This window comes from Larus michahellis, chromosome 15 (genome assembly GCF_964199755.1).
Source record: "Larus michahellis chromosome 15, bLarMic1.1, whole genome shotgun sequence".
Taxonomy (NCBI): Eukaryota; Metazoa; Chordata; class Aves; order Charadriiformes; family Laridae; genus Larus; species Larus michahellis.
This window is the reverse complement of record NC_133910.1, coordinates 4,347,837-4,364,995: the sequence shown is the minus strand read 5'-3', so window position 1 is coordinate 4,364,995 and position 17,159 is coordinate 4,347,837. Positions and strand designations below refer to the sequence as shown.

Sequence of the window (17,159 nt, the reverse complement as noted above, 5' to 3'; positions counted from 1 at the left end):
TAGTTAAGTGTGCAACACTACACAGATAATCCTTGTTTTGGAGGATGTGTCCCTTCTCCATTTAACCCGAATCAGGGAAATGATTTGGTATTTGGAAGTTCAACGGTGTTTGCAATGGTGGTTTTGACCAAAATAGTCCTCTACAACTTGCTGCTGGCTCGGAAGGGCATAGTTGCCCATGTTAGAACATGACACAGACAACTGATAGTGTGAAAGATTTCTTTTTGCCTTCCTGTTTCTAGCGTTTCTTATTATAGTCCTTGCAAAGCCCCCTGTCTGCAGCGAAATAAATGGTAGTTCAGAACTTCCAAGGTTAACAATGCTAACAGCCTCCAGGCCTGTCTCTCTGCATCTTTATCCCAAATGGATCTAATTTTCCACTTAAATGCTCTGGTTTGTACCAGGAAAAAAAAAATGCTGCCTAGATCAAACACTAGGAAATAATCTCCTAAGAGGCAGAGCTAAAATGCGGTGGGACAGGGCTCATTCCGCAGGGAGTGCAGCTCCTGGAGCTGCAGGACGCTGCACGGTCCTACCAAAGCTGCAGCCTCTGCTACAGCGCTGATCATTCTCGGAAACAAATTAATTTAAATGATCCCTAATTGTGTCAAAACTCAGCAAAATTCCTGTCACTGGAAAGCTTGTTTGAAACTAGTGCAGGGAAGGACATAGTCTCCCTTTCCTGGGGAAGAAGGGCATGTCCTGAGCCAGCAAGGCTCCGGACACCAGGAGAAGCCGTCGGGAAGGGTGGGAAGCCAAGGTGGCATTGGGCACCCTACACTTCTGCGTCCCCAGTAGCATAGAAAGAGACTTGCGAGCTGCAGATGGCGACCGCCTTATCTCAGCTGCTTCTGAGCTAAATGAGCAAAGGGAACAGGAACCATTTCCACATCTACCATGCAGCAGTGGGGCAGTGGCCATCCAGCTGCACCGATGGCTTATTTACGTGGAACGTCTGCTTCAAAGAGTCGACAGCCCTCAAGACACAGCGCTTTCTCCCATGGAAATCCTATGAGGGAAAGCAAGAAGGAGCTCAGGTGGTGGAAGACTTCGAAGCCTGATGAGGGTTTATTGGTAGCAGGAGAGCAGCTGGGAAGGCCAGACCGGAGGTTATAAGAGGGGAGGGTAGGAGCCTCTCCCGGAGGAGCTCTGGTGGGAGGGTGGGGGTTGTAGCTGCTTTGGGGTTTGTTGGCTGGAGTTTTGTAGGAGCTCCTGTTTGAAAGTAGTGAGATCTTTCCAAGGCAGTGAGAAAACATGGCTAGTGAAAATGCATTGTTATGTTCTTAACTTGGCTGTTCTCTTGTCTGCACTGGCTCGCACGCGAGATGTTGGAGTTGGGGAAATGAGGTGAGCTGGGACCTGGGGCAGGCACACCCAGGGGAGAGAGCAGGAGCCAAGCATTAACATAGACCCTCTTTGGGCTCTGTGAAGCTTGAGGGGACATGAATTTAGCTCACGAGGGCTGCCGGAGCCTGCTGCCGCAGTGTCACTGCCTTTACAGCCCTCCTGCTCGTGCCTGAGGGAAAGGAGGGTGTGAGGCTCTGGCTGTCTCTCAGCTGGCAGCTCTCCTCCTTTATCATCCTTGCAAGCTTTATTGCCAAGTTTTTATGCAAAATAGAAAAGCCTCATTAAGTGATGCTGAAAGTACTCCTCTGTTGATGTTAAAATGTGACAACCGTGTAAGTGAGCAAAATGTTCTGGTTGGGTTAGTGCTTTATACAGGTACAAAATAACTCGGGAAGGTGCGGAGCGGGGAGAAGTCGGGCCTGGAGAGGAGGATGAACTGACTGACTGTTCAAACTGTGTCAGTCTCAAAGTCAGGAAACAAGCCCAGACATCCTCATTGTAAGTTTCATATCCAGCTGTACGTGCCAAATGTCCTCTGGCTTCTCCTGTAGAGCTCCAGAGAGCAAATCCAGAAGGACAGTTATGTCCCCTCTGGTTTGCTCTGGTACATTGGTGTTTCTTGCAGGCCATGGACATGCAGAGCTTGGTTTCATGAAGCCTTTGGAGTTGTACTGTTGAAATCCTTTGGGGTCTGGTCCTCAGGTCAGCTCATCAGCTGGTGTAAATCAGGCATCTGTTGCAGCCAAAGGTGGTGTTGTGACTTACACCAGGTGAGATTGTCCTGTTCTTCCTCATGGCTGGATGTCCCTTTGTCCATCACCTCCAGGAGCATCTGACCCATAAAGCATCATCTCGGAGCAAATCCTTGTGGAAAAGAACTCGGAGTTATGTTCAGGCATGGCTGACAATTGGAGCAACGCTAACCATGAACTGGGTACCCAGATGGTCTAAAGAGACCATGGCACATCTGGAAGGGACCTAAAGGATCAGGGTGCTGAGGGGCTTTGGCTTAGAGTGGCTAAAACATTAAATGGAGACAGCTCTGTGCCAACTCCTGCCTCTGTGCAGACTCCAGCATGGAGCTGGGATCCAGAGCAGGGTGGTTTTTTAAGATCAGGTGCTTTGATTTCTCCTCTGAAAGAAGTGCTCTGCTGGTTGTGTGGTGGGAGCAGAGAGCCGGGGCAGCACATGTGCAGCTCCAGGGGAGTCCTCTCCAGCTGGGCAGTTACAGAGAGTGAGAGCATCTTGACCTGCTAGCAGCCTCCAGAGAGGGGGCAGGGGAATTTGCAAACTCTTCAGCTCCAGATATTAGAAAAAAAAGCACTGAGATAGGGAAATCATGAATTGAAGCCACCTAAGGCACTGGGCCTTGCAGTGGTGCTTTACTGGGGGGTTGGAGTTGTAACACCCTTGTGGACAGAGAGCTCTGGGATCTGCTGCTGAAAGTCAGGGTCCCTTCAGCTGCTTTCCCTGGCAGGAGGTTTTCCTGGGCTGGTGCCTGAATGAACCCCCAACACCAAAGAGCAGCTGCTGCCCCCAAAATGGAGTTGGATAAGGATTATATCTTCATTTTTTTGCATTTCCTTTATTATGAAGGTCTATAAAGGTTACAGAAATGGCACCTCTGCAGTTGAGTCTTGCCCTGGGAGCAAAGACTTGATTGCTCCTCCTCTGCTTATGCCACGTAAAAATTGTTTTCATCTGTCTGCTGATGGGCTGCGGTGGAAAGCAGAGCACAGGATGTATAACTGCAGAATTTGTCAGATAAACCAGTGCTTAAAATATCCCTCCTCACTGCATCCCATTACATCTCTTCTCCCTGTTGTCTGTCTCATTCAGGATACTATTAACTCCATCGCTTTAGTTGCAGCTCTGCTTAGAGCGCGGCATTAAGTCAAAATAGAGCAACAGCTGCTTGAGATGCAGCAAAATTCATCTCTGCTTCCTATTAGCTGGAGGCCACGGGTCCACACTGGGACGAAGGTAAAAAGCAATTCATATAGGGAAGCTGGGAAATTAAATCTGTTGTACCAAAGAGGAAGATTTAGACCACATGAGAACCCATTTACTCCACGAGTCCCTGCTGTCCTTCCTGATTTCCAGCAAGGACATGATGACAGGGAGATGCTGGCTTGGAGGAGGCAGTCTTCATTCAACTGCCCAGGTGAGCAGCTATTCAAAACTTACTATGAATTCAGTAATCTTAATATAGCTTAGGCTGAACGAAGATATTTTTATTCCAGGCTAAATGAGATGTTTTTAATGTCAGCTACTAAATTATCTCATGTAATCTAGTTGCTGCCTCCCGCTGAAGCAATGACTATCTGTGCTTGGGAGAGAGAGAATAATTTCCCTCCGAATGTCTTCGGAGCGGGGTGACAGTGACCTCGCTCCCAGACTGGTTGTGAAGGTGCTGGGGAGGTACCAGGAGCAGAAATCTCTTTCCCTAACCCAGAGTAGACTCCAAGAGGCAGAATAGTTGAGATGAGGGACCGGGATGTTGGGCTGAGACCTGTTGCTGGCTCTGTCACCTGTCTGTGAAGGGATCACTTCATCGCTTAGCTTTTATCTAGCTATTACCAGCTTTTATTTAGATGGGAATCTCATTAATAGTGTTTAGGGGCAGAAACTGGATGGGGTGGGCAGCTCTAGCTCATGTTCAGGCTGGTAATTCAGGAAATGGTCACTAATTGTGCCCATGGACTGAGGCCAGCTGCCACCTGCAGTGGAAGGTCTTTGTGATGGAGGCAGAGAGGATGCTGTATTAGGAGCAAGCCTGAGGCTGAGCCTCCTTTGCTCCCCTGCCCAGATGGCAGCATGTGCCTCTTCTCTCAGAGGAAATCAGTGTGAATCGCTCCGTGTGGAGCAGGGATTCCTGCAAGACCTCCATCCACACCCTCCTCGGAGCAACGGGCAGGTCCTCGGGCTGCTCATGCGTCAGTGCTGCAAAGACCACGGCTGCTTTTTCGCGTCTTCAGCTGTTGTCGTGGGGCTGTCCCTGTCCTTGCAGGAAGCAGCTGAGATAAGGGGCTTGAGCTTGCGGTTGGGTTTGGCATATCTGTGCCACGTCTTGGGCTCTGCGGCGGAGCTGGAGTGTCCCCGCATGCCTGAGCGGCGGTTGCAGTAGTGCTGTGCTCAGGGCGGGTGGTTTGTATCTGCTGGATTAACCACGTTATGGCCCTGCAGCATCTTTGCTGCCTGTTAACACCAAGTTAAATCGGTGAGCGACAGAGCCCTTCTAACTCCCTCCGCTTCCACAGAGCGAGGTTGTTCTTCAGGTTAGATGAATTTTGGCTTCAAGTTGCTGAAAAAAGACTGGCCATGCTTTAGCCTTTGAAAGTGGCCGAGCAAAGCCAGGTACCCCAGTATCTCCAGAGAGATTCAGACTGGGGTTATGCAAAGGGTGTTTAACATTCACAGCAGCGCGCTGCGCTTCATGCCTTACTGCTGCTGGGAGCTCAGGGAGGGCCACAAAGCCAGCTCCTAGTAAAAGAATAACATAATTCTGTACAATAATCCTAGTGGTTTTACTCTTTGCATCTAAAATGATGAGATCAGGTGCCATCTAGTGTAAACCCTTTCTCTTAATGCAGATGTGACTCCGTCCAGGTTTCTGTTATTTCTTCCTTTCCCCGCTTCGATACGCAAGATCTAAAATCCACAACTGCTGTAACGAAAGCAATTCAGCCCTTCCCCTGGGAGATCCTGCAGTAAAAAACCTCACCTAGTGCCTGCCAGCGCGCTGTGCAGCGCTAAAGGGAGGACAAGCAGAAGCACTGAGGTCTCGGACCTACAAAACCATCTATTCTACAGCCCAGCTGGGGAAACAAAGCAGGAGTGGGATGGGATGGATGTGCTGTGGGGTTGGATTTGTGGCTGGGGGCTAGCGAGGGTGCTCCTGGCCAGGTCTTCTCCCTCTGTAGCTTCTGCAAAATGATCATGGAAATAACTGGCTCCTAGGAAGAATGAACTAGCCTGATCCAGCCTAGATTGAACTCAGTGGGAGACACTCCTTCCCCTTGGACAGGAGCAGGGAACTGGTGCCGTAAGGTAGCGTTCTGCCCCAGGGTTCAAAGCATAAAGGCTTATTTCACATCCCCCCCTACTCTTCTCTGAGGCCACTGCTGCTGAGTAGCTACTGGCTGCCCGGAGCCCCTGGGGAGTTATAACCCCACCAACTGCCCCGTCACCATCATGTCACTGGGCAACGAGGGCAGGAAAGACTCAGGAGGGCAGAAGGCTGAAACCATCCTCTGGGGATAAGGAGGGTTGGTATAAATAGAGCTGGTACTGATTAGTGAAAGATGTGTCTATAAATATTTATTCTTGTCACTCCTGCTGGTTGTCTTACAAGAAGAATTGGCGGCTTCTGCTTGCAAAAGTGTTTTATGCTTATTTAACTGGAGTACGACTGTTGACGTACTGAGATGCACAGCCACATGCTCACACGTCTGCTGGGGCGGTTCTCCCTCCTCATGCGAAGGTGACTAGGAAATATTTAGTTTAACTCTAGTCTGAGATGTAAAGTCACGTTGAAAATTAGGGAAGGATGAGCTGAGGCATTCAAAGCTCGTACCAGGGGGATTCCACTTTCCTTAGGGCACGGGGAAGGGGAGGGCTGGGCATCGGTTCGCTGCTGCCACATGTGGGAGCTTTGCTTGGAGCAAATCTGCTGGGTTCAGAGCTTCCAGGGCAAGCCCATCCTGCCGCAGGGGGAGAGAATAAATATTTTAAAATGTAATCAGAGTCACTGGGGAAATGTGACAGGATTTAAACGATGACATAACACGCTTGTCTTGTCTCTGCTGCCTGTGCTAATGAGCATGAATTGAGAGCATTAGAGATCTATCCACAGGCATTAGTGTGTGTGAGTCAGGGGATCACAGCCTTAATTAGTCTCATCCTCTACTGGCAGCCAAGCCACTTGCCTGTCCGGTGCAGGCAGGAATGCCCTGCCATGCTCTCTGGAGTTACCCAGGCTTCAGCATGGCACCGTGCTGCCGTCCGTCACGTCTGCAGGCTGGATCTACACCCGGTTGTAGGGGGTTTCTTTCATCTTGGTCTCCCCACCAGAAATCTGAGCCCTTTTCCCTCTCTTCTGGGGAGTTTCAGAAACGTTACGACAACTGAGACTTTTTTGTTTTGTTTTCTATTGGACATTTCTCGCTTTAGGAGAACTTTCAGCTTTCGGAACAGCTTTTTCACCAAAATCAATATTTGTTCCACGAAATGCTTAATTTTGACAAGAAAATGAGTTTGGGGCTGGAGGCAAACAAGGAAAAGCCTGCAGAGAAAGGATCCAGGATTCAAGCTTGTCCTGCTTTTTCTTCCTGTCCCTCGTTGCTCCTAATTCCCTACTGGAGCCTTTCCAATGAAACCTCATGGAACGCCATCGGCGAGGTTTCGCAGGGCAGGGAGGGAGTTGAGGCCGCAGCGGCTCAGCCAGCCGCGCTCCTCGGGCTAGAGATGGGTCCTCTGGCATCTCTTGGCATTGCCCTGACGGTATGAAATTAATTTTGAAAGGGGGAAAATCAAATGGCTGTTGTGATTGATTAGATGCCTTTGCCCTGCTACGTTTAATCGATGGCAGCGGGTATTTATTGCATTATATACTACAAATCAATAATGATTAGTACCTCATTAACCTTTTTCTGTTCTTTTGATTGTCGTCTTGCAGTGTTGTAATAACAGAGCCCAGAGCATCCCTCTCCAGCCTGGCAGAGATGGGTTTGTAGGCTGGAGAAGATGAGTGCTGATGCTTTTTGATGAGTGTGACCCTACAACCCTATTACTTCTCTGAGTAAGTGGAAGAAACACGGTGTAAATCATCCCCACTGGGAGAGAGATGCTCCTGGGAAGGTTCGCTCACCTCCAGGTTCCTACGGGATAAGCTGGAAAACTTCTCAACCCTGAAACTCTGTGGCAATGGCTGAATGTGGAGCAAAACTCTCAGCGCTGCAAAACCTCCGGTGTGATGAATATGCCTGAGGAAGAGAGAGTCGCCGAGTACTCTGGTGATATTTCAGGGTTGTCGCAGCAGGAATGAGCTCCTCCAGGTGACTTCTTTGTGTCGCGCTTGCCCCTAGGACACGGGACAGTCTCTATTGTGATAGATGCCCAGAAAAGCAGAGCGACTCAGGGAGCAGCTGTAAGGAGCAACCTCCCTTTTTCCCCGGATGTGTTTGTTCCCCCACGGCTGTGCAATCAGACCTTGAAGCTGAGTTATCCTGCTTGCTGGACCCGCTTGTGCTCCTGATGCAAACCTGCGGGGATCGCGTGTAGAACTGCAGTCCGTCAGCTGGATTTCCACCGCCGCAGAAAATGCGGTCGGGAGGTCAGACCATAAATCCTGCTGGACTGACAGGCTTCCACAAGGAGCAGACTTAGATAAATTTATTTGGGTTAGGTAAGCGTCTTCAAATGAGATAAATATCTTCAACTTAGATTAGCTCTGTGTAGGTTTGTCGATTCTCAGTGTGAGTGAAGCCCCAGAATTTCCCACCTGCTGGGAGGCTGAACTTGTGCAAATGAGCTCTGCAACGCTCCGGCCGGTTCTGAAATTGTCAGATATATTAAAGAAAACTCTTCAGAAAGGGATTGTACTTCCCTCCAATTCGTTCGGTCCTCTCCAGCCACAGTCACTGCTGTAGGTAGGTACCACAGCCCAGGTGTGACGTGCTGCACTGGCGTGGGCGCAACGGCAGCTCCTAGAGAAGTCAAGGCTCTGGTGTGCAGACACCCGGTGTCAGGCAGGGCTTGCTTGAAGGGTGGAGACTCCTTAGACCACTGGTGTGGGCAAGTGATGGACCAAGCAGGAGGAGAATTTGGGATTGGAGGCATAAATTTGTACCACGGCACCATCCACGTGCAAGGTAGACCCCAGATCATGCAACACCGAGGATAAAGGGTCGGTGCTCTCCCTTTCGTCAAAGCATCCTGCAACTTCACGTGCAAATCCAGCTGTTCCCCCTCTGCCAGCCAGCTCATCTACGTGAGAACATTGGATTTGCTTGACAATTTCCACAGTTAATATAAATAAGGCCGGTCCTGTAGAGCGAGTTACTTGCACCCCTAAGGCTGGCTCCTTCTGCAGGTGTTGGCTACACCACTGCTCCAGAACCTTCGCTTCTCACACCTAAGGACGGTCAGCCCTCGTGAACAGGCTCCGTGTCCTTCATACACCCAGTTTAACAGCCAAAGTGCCCAAATTGGAGACCAGGCAAGGACAAAGACTGATCCTCAGCAAGTCTCTGCTTTGCCGGTCCGTAACATCCAGGCCAGCACTGTGACTTACAGATGATTTGTGCTGGGCACTTAAAAAAAAAAAAAAAAACAAAACAATGACGCAAGTGGCATTTTTTTTTTTTTCCAGGCGTTTCAAAAAGGACTGGAGAGAGCGTAAGTGCAAGAAATTGCCGGGGAGGGGAGGACTGCAGCTTTTAAGTCGCCTGGCTCTGTGATGCAGGGTTACACTCAGTGGTGTTGGCAAAGCGGAGAGATCACTGCGGGCAAATCTGGGTGTGAAACTTCTTAGTTGGAAGGGGCTTTTTTTTTCCAGCAGAAAACATAATTTTATCTAAAGCAAGTGCTTTCCCAAAATGTGGCTTTGTTTTTAATTTGAATTGCCTTGACTTCAGGTTTTAATAAGCATCAAAGCATTCCAATGGCATTAAACCAAGATATTTCTGGTCATATAGGTGAAACTATTGCTCTCTGTTTGAATTGATTAACGTTTTAATCCGGGCAGTGTCTAAATGACTGATAAACTGTAATCCTGCAGTGTCCACCCAATGGAAACAGTATGTCTCGGTGGTTTGGAGCTCAAATTCTTGCCTTTGATCTTCTCTTGCACAATGGAAAACAACAAATTCCCCCTCAATTGAACCTGTTTCAGGTTGAACCGCGCTCTTAGGCATCTGCCACTGGCTGTTTGCTGGGATGTGTCACATTGAACTCGGTCTGATTAAGCACGGCAGTGCCCATAAATTGGAAACATCCCTGTTGCGAGTGGATTACCTTTGTGCTCATAACTCAGAGCTCAGAAAAGCCCCCTTGAAATGATGATTTCTCACTGCTCCTAGGGCTTTTCTTTAAATCCGACTTCTGCCTGTTATACCTGGAGCTGAAGAGACGGAGCATGCGTCTCTGCTGTTTGTGCAGCACCCAGCACGGCGGGGAACTTGCACCTAAATTACGCTGGACTCAGCTTTGCAGCAAGAGGTGATGCTGGAGCCTGCGGAGCCCAGGATTTCTGTTAGAAACCCCTCACGATGCTTTTGCCTCTGCGCTGGCTATTTCCGTAGCCCGCTTACCTGCGGCACCCGGCCGATTCTCGCCCATGCTGAGGAAAGCACATGTTGAAGCCGCACAAACCAGTCCAGCCGGCCAGGGACAGGGGATTGGGAGCCAATCTGCTAAACGGGGATTTAGCCAAGAGGCAGCCCCGAGCGCCAGCCATCTCCTAATACTCTCTTAAGCAGCACAGGCAGCTGCTGCCGCCTCCCTGGCCCTCCTCGCCGTTCAGCCCAGTGCTCCGACTCCGCAGCAAGGCATTTCCAACCAGAATTACCTTTCCTTGTCTTCTTGCTACAGTGCCTTTTAATTAGGAACGCAGCTGCTCTGGAAGCACGGAGCTCGCTTTTCAGAGAGTGCTCTGGAAAGTGATTACAATGGATTAAAGTGGAAAGGTTAGGCAATTTATTCATCTGGCACTTAGCAAATGCATCGGATTATTTTGTGCTGCAAAGCTGATTTTAAAAAAGAAAATGAATAACACCTTTGGGGCTCTTGCTAGCTGTAAGGCACTCTGCTGCACGAGCTGGGCGTTGGATGTGAAATGCTGTTTGAGGGTTGAACCTACGCAGTGTCCAGCTGCTCCTGCAGCTCCCGGCTGTGTGTGAGGGTGCTGGAGTTTCATTCCCGGTGGCTGTGTAGCCCCTCCGGTTAACAAAGGTCCTGTTTGACCAGGAGCTGCCCCAGGAATGAATGTTGACTCATTCTCTGAATGTTGACGGGGTTCGCTAACCTCAGCTCCAAAGGCCCGCTTACCTGGATGTTTGCAGAGTGATGCCGTTTGTGCCTGCCATTGACTTCCCGCCCTGAGCTCTTGCTGCCACCTCCGCAGCTGGCAGAGCTCCCTTTCTGAAAGGACTGTTTTGATTTCAGTAGTGAGAACCTGGCCCGTTGAGCCATGCAGCTCGACACCGGTGCGAGGCACTGGTTCAGCGGTGTTACTTGTGCTGGGAAAGCTTTGAGAGGTTTTACTTGGGTTTGGGAACACTCCTGTGCCCCAGAGCTGGATGAACCCCCTCTTTCCCCTCTGGCCCCAGGCCATGTGCTGCTCTCAACTGCATGGCTTAAGGGCTTAAAGCAGTGGAAAGGATAAAGCCCCTAGAAATTAATCAGCTTCACTTCAAAGCTGAGGTTCTACAAGAAGATCTCAATCCCTTTCTTCTCCAAAGGAAAAGCAGTGGGGGTCCCTGGCTGGACAGTTAATGTCGAAGAGCCAGCTTGCACAACATGTGGGCAATCTAAATCTGTAAAACATCTGGGGATCAAAACTTCGTGTGTGTGTGTTCCATGAGCAGAAACTAGAAGTAGTGCCACGTCCAGCCCTGCTCCAGAGAGGTGCCATGGGGTTGTCCTATGGCAGGTGGCAGCTGGATGGGGCATCCTGAGGACAAACAACCCCCCCTGGCAGGGCTGTATCAGCAATGAGAAAACAGAATTCTTTTCAAATGTAGCTACTCGTGTGGATGTTGTGCGTGTTTCTGCTGGGCAGCATTGGATTGAACTTGTCTTAAGCTTGGGAAACTGGCTTATTGATAGTTTCCAGAGTAGTGGTCAAAATATCAGGGACCAAACGGGCAGCTTTGATCATTGTGTACCCTGTGGTTGGGGTATTGCCATGCTCTGCCAAAGTGGGAAGAACTGGATGTGTGTCCTGGTTTGAGGTAAAAGAGAACCAATTTTCGTTTCAGTAGTTTTACTTTTTGGTTAAGCCTCTTGTACCTCTCTGAAATTAACGGCATGTTTTTCAGAGAGTGTCCGCTTCTAGCAGATAAGGTCTGATATTTACAGTGAATATCAAGGGATGGAATGCAGAGAGGCTCCCGCTTATACTTATTGCTGTAAGAGCCGAGCTCAGCTAACTTTGTTATTTGCCCCTTTGGAGGGTCAGAAGCAGAAATGTGTGAAGGGGTCACACTGTGGGGAGGAGGGGACAGGAGAGGTGACCCAAAACTGACCAATGGGGTATTCCATCCCATTCTTTGAGGGTGGCAGAGCCCTGGCACAGGCTGCCCAGAGAGGTGGTGGAGTCTCCGTCTCTGGAGACATTCCAACCCCGCCTGGACGCGTTCCTGTGCCACCTGCTCTGGGTGACCCTGCTCTGGCAGGGGGTTGGATGATCTGGATGATCTCCAGAGGTCACTTCCAACCCCCACCGTTCTGTGATTCTGTGATCTGCATCGTGCTCAGTACAGAAGCTGAGGGATCACAGGGTCATCTCTTTCTTTGATGGCCGGCATCTGAGGAGGACCCTGTCTGTTTGTTTGTCTTTCAGGAACGCACAGATCAGGATCAATCCCGTTCCTGAGTTCAGCTCCCGTCTGTCGCTGAGTCCAGTCTGGGACTTTCCCAGCGCCAGACTGTGATGTGATCATCATCCCAGGAGCTCAATATGGATTATATATATTGTATATATTTCATTATTTTCTTATTAATCTTATCTCTCTGGGGAGACCTTATAGCAGCCTCCCAGTCCCTTAAGGGGGCCTACAAGAAAGTTGGGGGGAGGGACTGTTTGCAAGGGCGCGGAGTGACCGGACGAGGGGCAATGGTTTAAACTAGAGCAGGGCAGGGTTAGATTAGCCATGAGGAAGAAGTTCTTTACAGTGAGGGTGGTGAGACACTGGCCCAGGTTGCCCAGAGAGGGGGTGGAGGCCCCATCCCTGGAGACATTCATGGCCAGGCTGGATGAGACTCTGAGCAACCTGATCTAGTTGAAGATGTCCCTGCTGACTGCAGGGGGTTGGACTAGATGGCCTTTAGAGGTCCCTTCCAACCCAACACATTCTATGATTCTTTTTATTTTATTATTAATATTTCACTAAAGTAGTTTAGTTTCTTTTCAGCTCATAAGTCTCTCTCTCCTTTTCTCTCCTCTCCTCTGAAGGGAGATGCTCTCTCTTCTCTGAAGGGGAGAGGTAAAAGACCATCTGTCACTGGTCACAGTGGCCAGCCCAGCCCAAGCCACAGCGATGTGCTGGTCCCGTCGGGAGCTCGCCAAGGCAGCTCCGTCTGTGTCTGCTCACATTAACATACCCGGTGTCTTCTTGTGGGATAAAAAAAGGTTGGAGTTGCTCAGATGCAGTGCTTGTGGTAACAGTAGTACTTTAAATAGAGGAGGCTTTCAGCGGGGTACTGAGCATTGAAATTGTGTTTGAGCGCAATTCCAAGACACACAGTACCTTGCCTGCTCTTCTCATTTTGTTTGGCTGGCGTATTTTTGTTTTTACTCACTTTTCTGTCCTATATTGCCCCTTTTTTCCAGTAATGTTGGCTGTTCCATCTGCTTATTTATCACCCACGGTTAGAACCCGAATTTCAATTAGCAATCTGCTTTGTTTATTTTTGTTTAAAACACGACATTGAAAGCTCCAACAAAGCTTTAATACATAAAACTACTTGTAATGCAGCTGTTAAAGCTCTTCCATCATACCCATGAACAAAATGAATTCTATTGCTATCAAGATGCATATGATAAATAAGGTTTAATCCTCCTCTACCGCAGCGGATAAAAGCACTTCAGCGAAGACAGAAAGATTTCAAATGACTGAGATGGAAAATGGTCTTTGCTCAGTGCTCCAGAGATGTAAAAGAAACTGAAACCTTGTGCGGTAAGGAATAATTCATCCAACAACTGGAAAAGTAGTCCCTGGATTTCTGACTTTGCATCGTGATGCTCTGCGTTTGGATATGAAGTCTCCAGCCAGGGGTGTGGAAGCAGAGAGAGGGTGGCTGGGCGTGTGGCAGGGTCCCAGGCGAGGATGTGATCCCCTGATCCCTGTGGATCTCCGCTGCGGTGTGTAATTCTGGCTGTCGCTGGATGGAGACCACCAGGCCGTCCCACGGGAAGGGCTTCTCTGGGCGGCTGTATTTGCTCAATGGAGCGGGTTAACTGCAGCCAGTTTGGGTCTGACTCCAACCTGACACCGTAAATTGCTTCAACGCCCTCTCAGTATTGCCTAAATCCCATTGACTTGTCATTAAAATGAAGCCTGAGCTGAAGTCCTCTGCTGAACTACCAGTGTTACAACTTACCAGTTATAATTACCAGTGCTATAACTTAATGACAGTCCACTGTCTGCCACGCTGGGCAACAGAAAACCAGCCCTAGGGGTCAAGTAGCGGGGACTGTGTGCCTCAGGCAGGTGGTTCTCCTGGGCTACAAGCTGTGTCCTCCTGCTCGCTGGCCTGCCTTCCCTTCCAGCAGGCCCTGTGGAGCTGCTGCATGGGGCGCAGGGCCCCGGGTGGCTGTGGAGGCCTCGGCTGGGACAGCTGGACCTGGGAAAAGCTGTTTTCCCCGGTTCTCGGTGCCTGTTGGAGGGTAGAAAGACTCTGTGCCACGGCTGATCTGCGGCTCCCCCGGCGAAGCAGCGCCCGCCTCACCCCGGGCCTGGCTCCCTGAGGCGGCCACAGGGCTCACTCCTGCGATGAGCTGCGCGCAGGCCTCAGCCCGGGCGGGCCGGGGGCGGGGCTGATTCCTCTTCCCCCGTCATAGCGGTACCGCCCCCCCCGAGGCGTTAATGAGAGGCCGCGCTAATTGCCGCGGGGGCGTGGCCGGGGGTGGGTGTGGCGGGAGGGGCGGGGCACGGGGCCGCCGCCGGGGCCGCTCTGTATAACCCGTCTCCCGGCAACGGCGGGCACGTCACTTCCTGGGGAGCCGCCGCGAGGCGCCGGCGAGCGGGCGTCCAGGTGGAGCGGCGCGCGCGGCGCCGGCCGGCGACCGGTTCGGGTCCGGTCGGGTCCGGTTCGGATCGGTCCGCACCGGTTCGGGCCGGTCGTGCCCTGCCCGGCGCGGCGCGATGAGCGCGGAGCTGGACGGCGTGTCGGTGCACTCTTCCTCCTCCTCCTCGGGCTCGCTGGGCTCGGCGGCGGGGGCGGCGGCGGTGGGGCTGGTGCCGGTGCCCCGGCCGCTGTCGGCCAACGTGCGGCGGCTGCACCAGGCGCTGACGGCGCTGCTGACCGAGGCGGAGCGGGAGCGCTTCATCCTCTGCCTCAACGCCTATCACGGCCGCCGCAACGTCTGCGACCTGGTGCGCTCCCTCCGCGCCCTCCTCGACGGGCCCCGCCGCCGGCAGCTCCTGCCGCTGCTCCGCCTCGTCTTGCCGCGCTCCGACCAGCTCCTCTTCGACCAGTACACCGCCGAGGGGCCCTACCTACCCCCCCCGGCCCCCGCCCCGCCGCCGGTGGTCCCCGGTGAGCTGCGGCAGGTGACCCTGCGGCGGAGCAAGGCCCACGAGGGCCTGGGCTTCAGCATCCGCGGCGGGGCCGAGCACGGCGTGGGGATCTACGTCTCGCTGGTGGAACCGGGCTCCTTAGCCGAGCGGGAGGGGCTGCGCGTCGGCGACCAGATCCTGGGTGTCAACGGCAAGTCCTTGGACCGGGTGACCCACGCCGAGGCTGTCAAGGTACCGGGCACCGGCTGCCGTGCGTCCCGTCCCGTCCCGTCCCGGCGCTTGTCCGCCGTGCGCCCCGCGGCCGGTCGCTGTGTGTGTCCCGGGTCCCCCCCGTTCCCTCCCCCGGGTGTTGTCGCTGCGCGCCCCGTCCTGCTCCACCCCCTCCGGCTTCGGGAGCCGCTCTGTGCCTCTGCAGCCGGTGGGACGGGAGCCCCCGGGGACTTGTTCCGCCGTCTGCCTTCCCCCTCGGGAGCCCATCGTTCAGCCCCCTTGGCCGCACGGAGCGGAGCGGCTGCCGATTTGCAGTGTCCCGCCGCCGGGATCGGGCTCATCCCGCCGGCCGACGGGCGCCGGCTGTGCGGGAAGCGGAGCCCGAAAGTTTTACGGTGAAAATCCCGGTGCCGGCTGCTGGCACGGGCGGTAACCGGCTGCCGGGCGGTGAGCCCGTCATCTCTGCGGTTTTTGACACGGCAGGTTCGTCCCCCCGCCCCAGCGCCAAGCCGTGGTTTTTTATCACGTCTCTGAAACGTAGTGATGCTGCTTGTGCCTTCCTTCCAGCCTGGGAGCCTTCTGGAAGTTAGAAATCAGCTGGAGCCGGGTTTTAAGGCACACACTCCAGCCTCTAGACCGTGTTTTCTCCTTCCAAAGGTGGAGAAACTGAGGCACAGAGAAGCAGAACAGCCCCCTCCACGGCTGCATAGAGCCCAAAGCAGGAGCAGCCCCCAGATCCCCCCCGACTGCCTCGGGGGAGAAGGAGAACAGTTACACAACTGGAGCGTCCCCGGCTCTTCCCGCAGCACAGCATGTTTCCACGTGCCCCAGAGACCTGTTGTTGTACATGACAGCAAGGGCACTATCGATAAAAGCTTCCATGTAAAGCTAGGTGGGGGAGCTCCAGAAACTGTGTGGTTTTCACCTAAAGCTCACTGTTTTGAGCCAAAGTCGGTGTTTGAGTGACCCAGATCACTCACAGAGATGATCTTGCAGCTGGTGGGCTCAGCTCAGAGGGTTCCCGTGGCACAGTGGTGCCCGGCACAAACCCACTGAGCTGGAGAATAGACTTCTAGGGCAGCAATTTGTAGGCAGTGCGTGGAGAGCAGGGATCTGGGGTGACTGGACTGTTTTGTAGCTGTTTGTGCTTTAATTCTTCCATAATAAGCTAAAGCACTTCTGTTCGCAGCCTGCTTCGTGTGGTGCGTTCCTCTGCCAGTGCATTAATCTTGCACGGCTTTGAACAGCATCTTCGCTGCCAACCTTCCTGCTCTCTGCCCCGTCTTCAAATCTGTGCCCCAGGCAAGGGCTTGTCTTCCAGGATGGAAATGAGTCCCCAATAATCTTGAGACCAGAGAAAATATTTGTAGGAATTCTCTTTTTTTTTTCATTCATAATGATAGGACAACAATTTTGTAAGCTTTTAGAAGTTAGCGTGCAGTTTGGTGCCCTGAAGATTGCCAAAACCTCCATATTTTGGTTACAGAGTTGGGATGGGTAGAAACCAGGTGTCGGGAATTCTCTGGTCTGTTCAACGACTTCATCTCTAATTCAGCCCACTCTGCTGGGTAATTCACATCCCTTTCTGTTTGTTCTTTAATATAATGTACGTGATTGTCTTTTAGACACAATTAATACTGAGTGAAACTAAGTGCTTCCTGCACAGAAATAATTCCTGTAGGCTGCAGTTTGCCAAGGGGTTGTTCTGTGACAAGAGCTATATTTTGTTAATGTGATCCTGATAGGAAAAAGAAGCTGAGAAATTGTCGGCTTGCGAGCTGGACTTCTTTAAACAACAGTTTCATCCCCCACCCAGTTGTGCTGACATCTTCTAGAGCTCCTGCGCTCGTTAGATCTGGGAAAGGGGTTTGTGACCCAGGTAGTGGTGGCAGAAACGCTTTCCTTGGGAAGAGTGGCAGGGTGATTCACAGTATAAGAGTTCCTTTGGAGATTTTAAAATTAAGTAAGGGCTAATTTGTCCTTATATTCTGCATTTGGGAGGGGGGGAAATGAAGAGCGGATCGCATGCAGCGATGCTGAAGGGCAGCCTTCGGAGGATTTCCCTGGGGTGAAGATACAAACACCTCAGCCTAATGTTCTGGACATCGTGCAGGGTGTCAGAGCTGCAGGGACAAGAGG

The 17,159-nt window shown here is 51.9% G+C and overlaps 1 protein-coding gene across 3 annotated transcripts in view; it reads left to right on the top strand.

Annotated features, from left to right (window-relative positions):
* The first annotated feature begins 14,298 nt into the window (after positions 1 to 14,298).
* The window catches only part of WHRN (whirlin), a 57,504-nt gene continuing 54,643 nt past the window's right edge, over positions 14,299 to 17,159 (top strand). For 2 of the 3 annotated variants that reach the window (XM_074608860.1, XM_074608861.1), the window contains exon 1: positions 14,338 to 15,041. In XM_074608860.1, coding sequence (XP_074464961.1) covers positions 14,436 to 15,041 — 606 coding nt within the window. In that variant the 5' untranslated portion in view covers positions 14,338 to 14,435. Of the gene's footprint in view, positions 15,042 to 17,159 lie in introns of all 3 variants that reach the window. The other variant, XM_074608859.1, reaches the window with a different exon arrangement.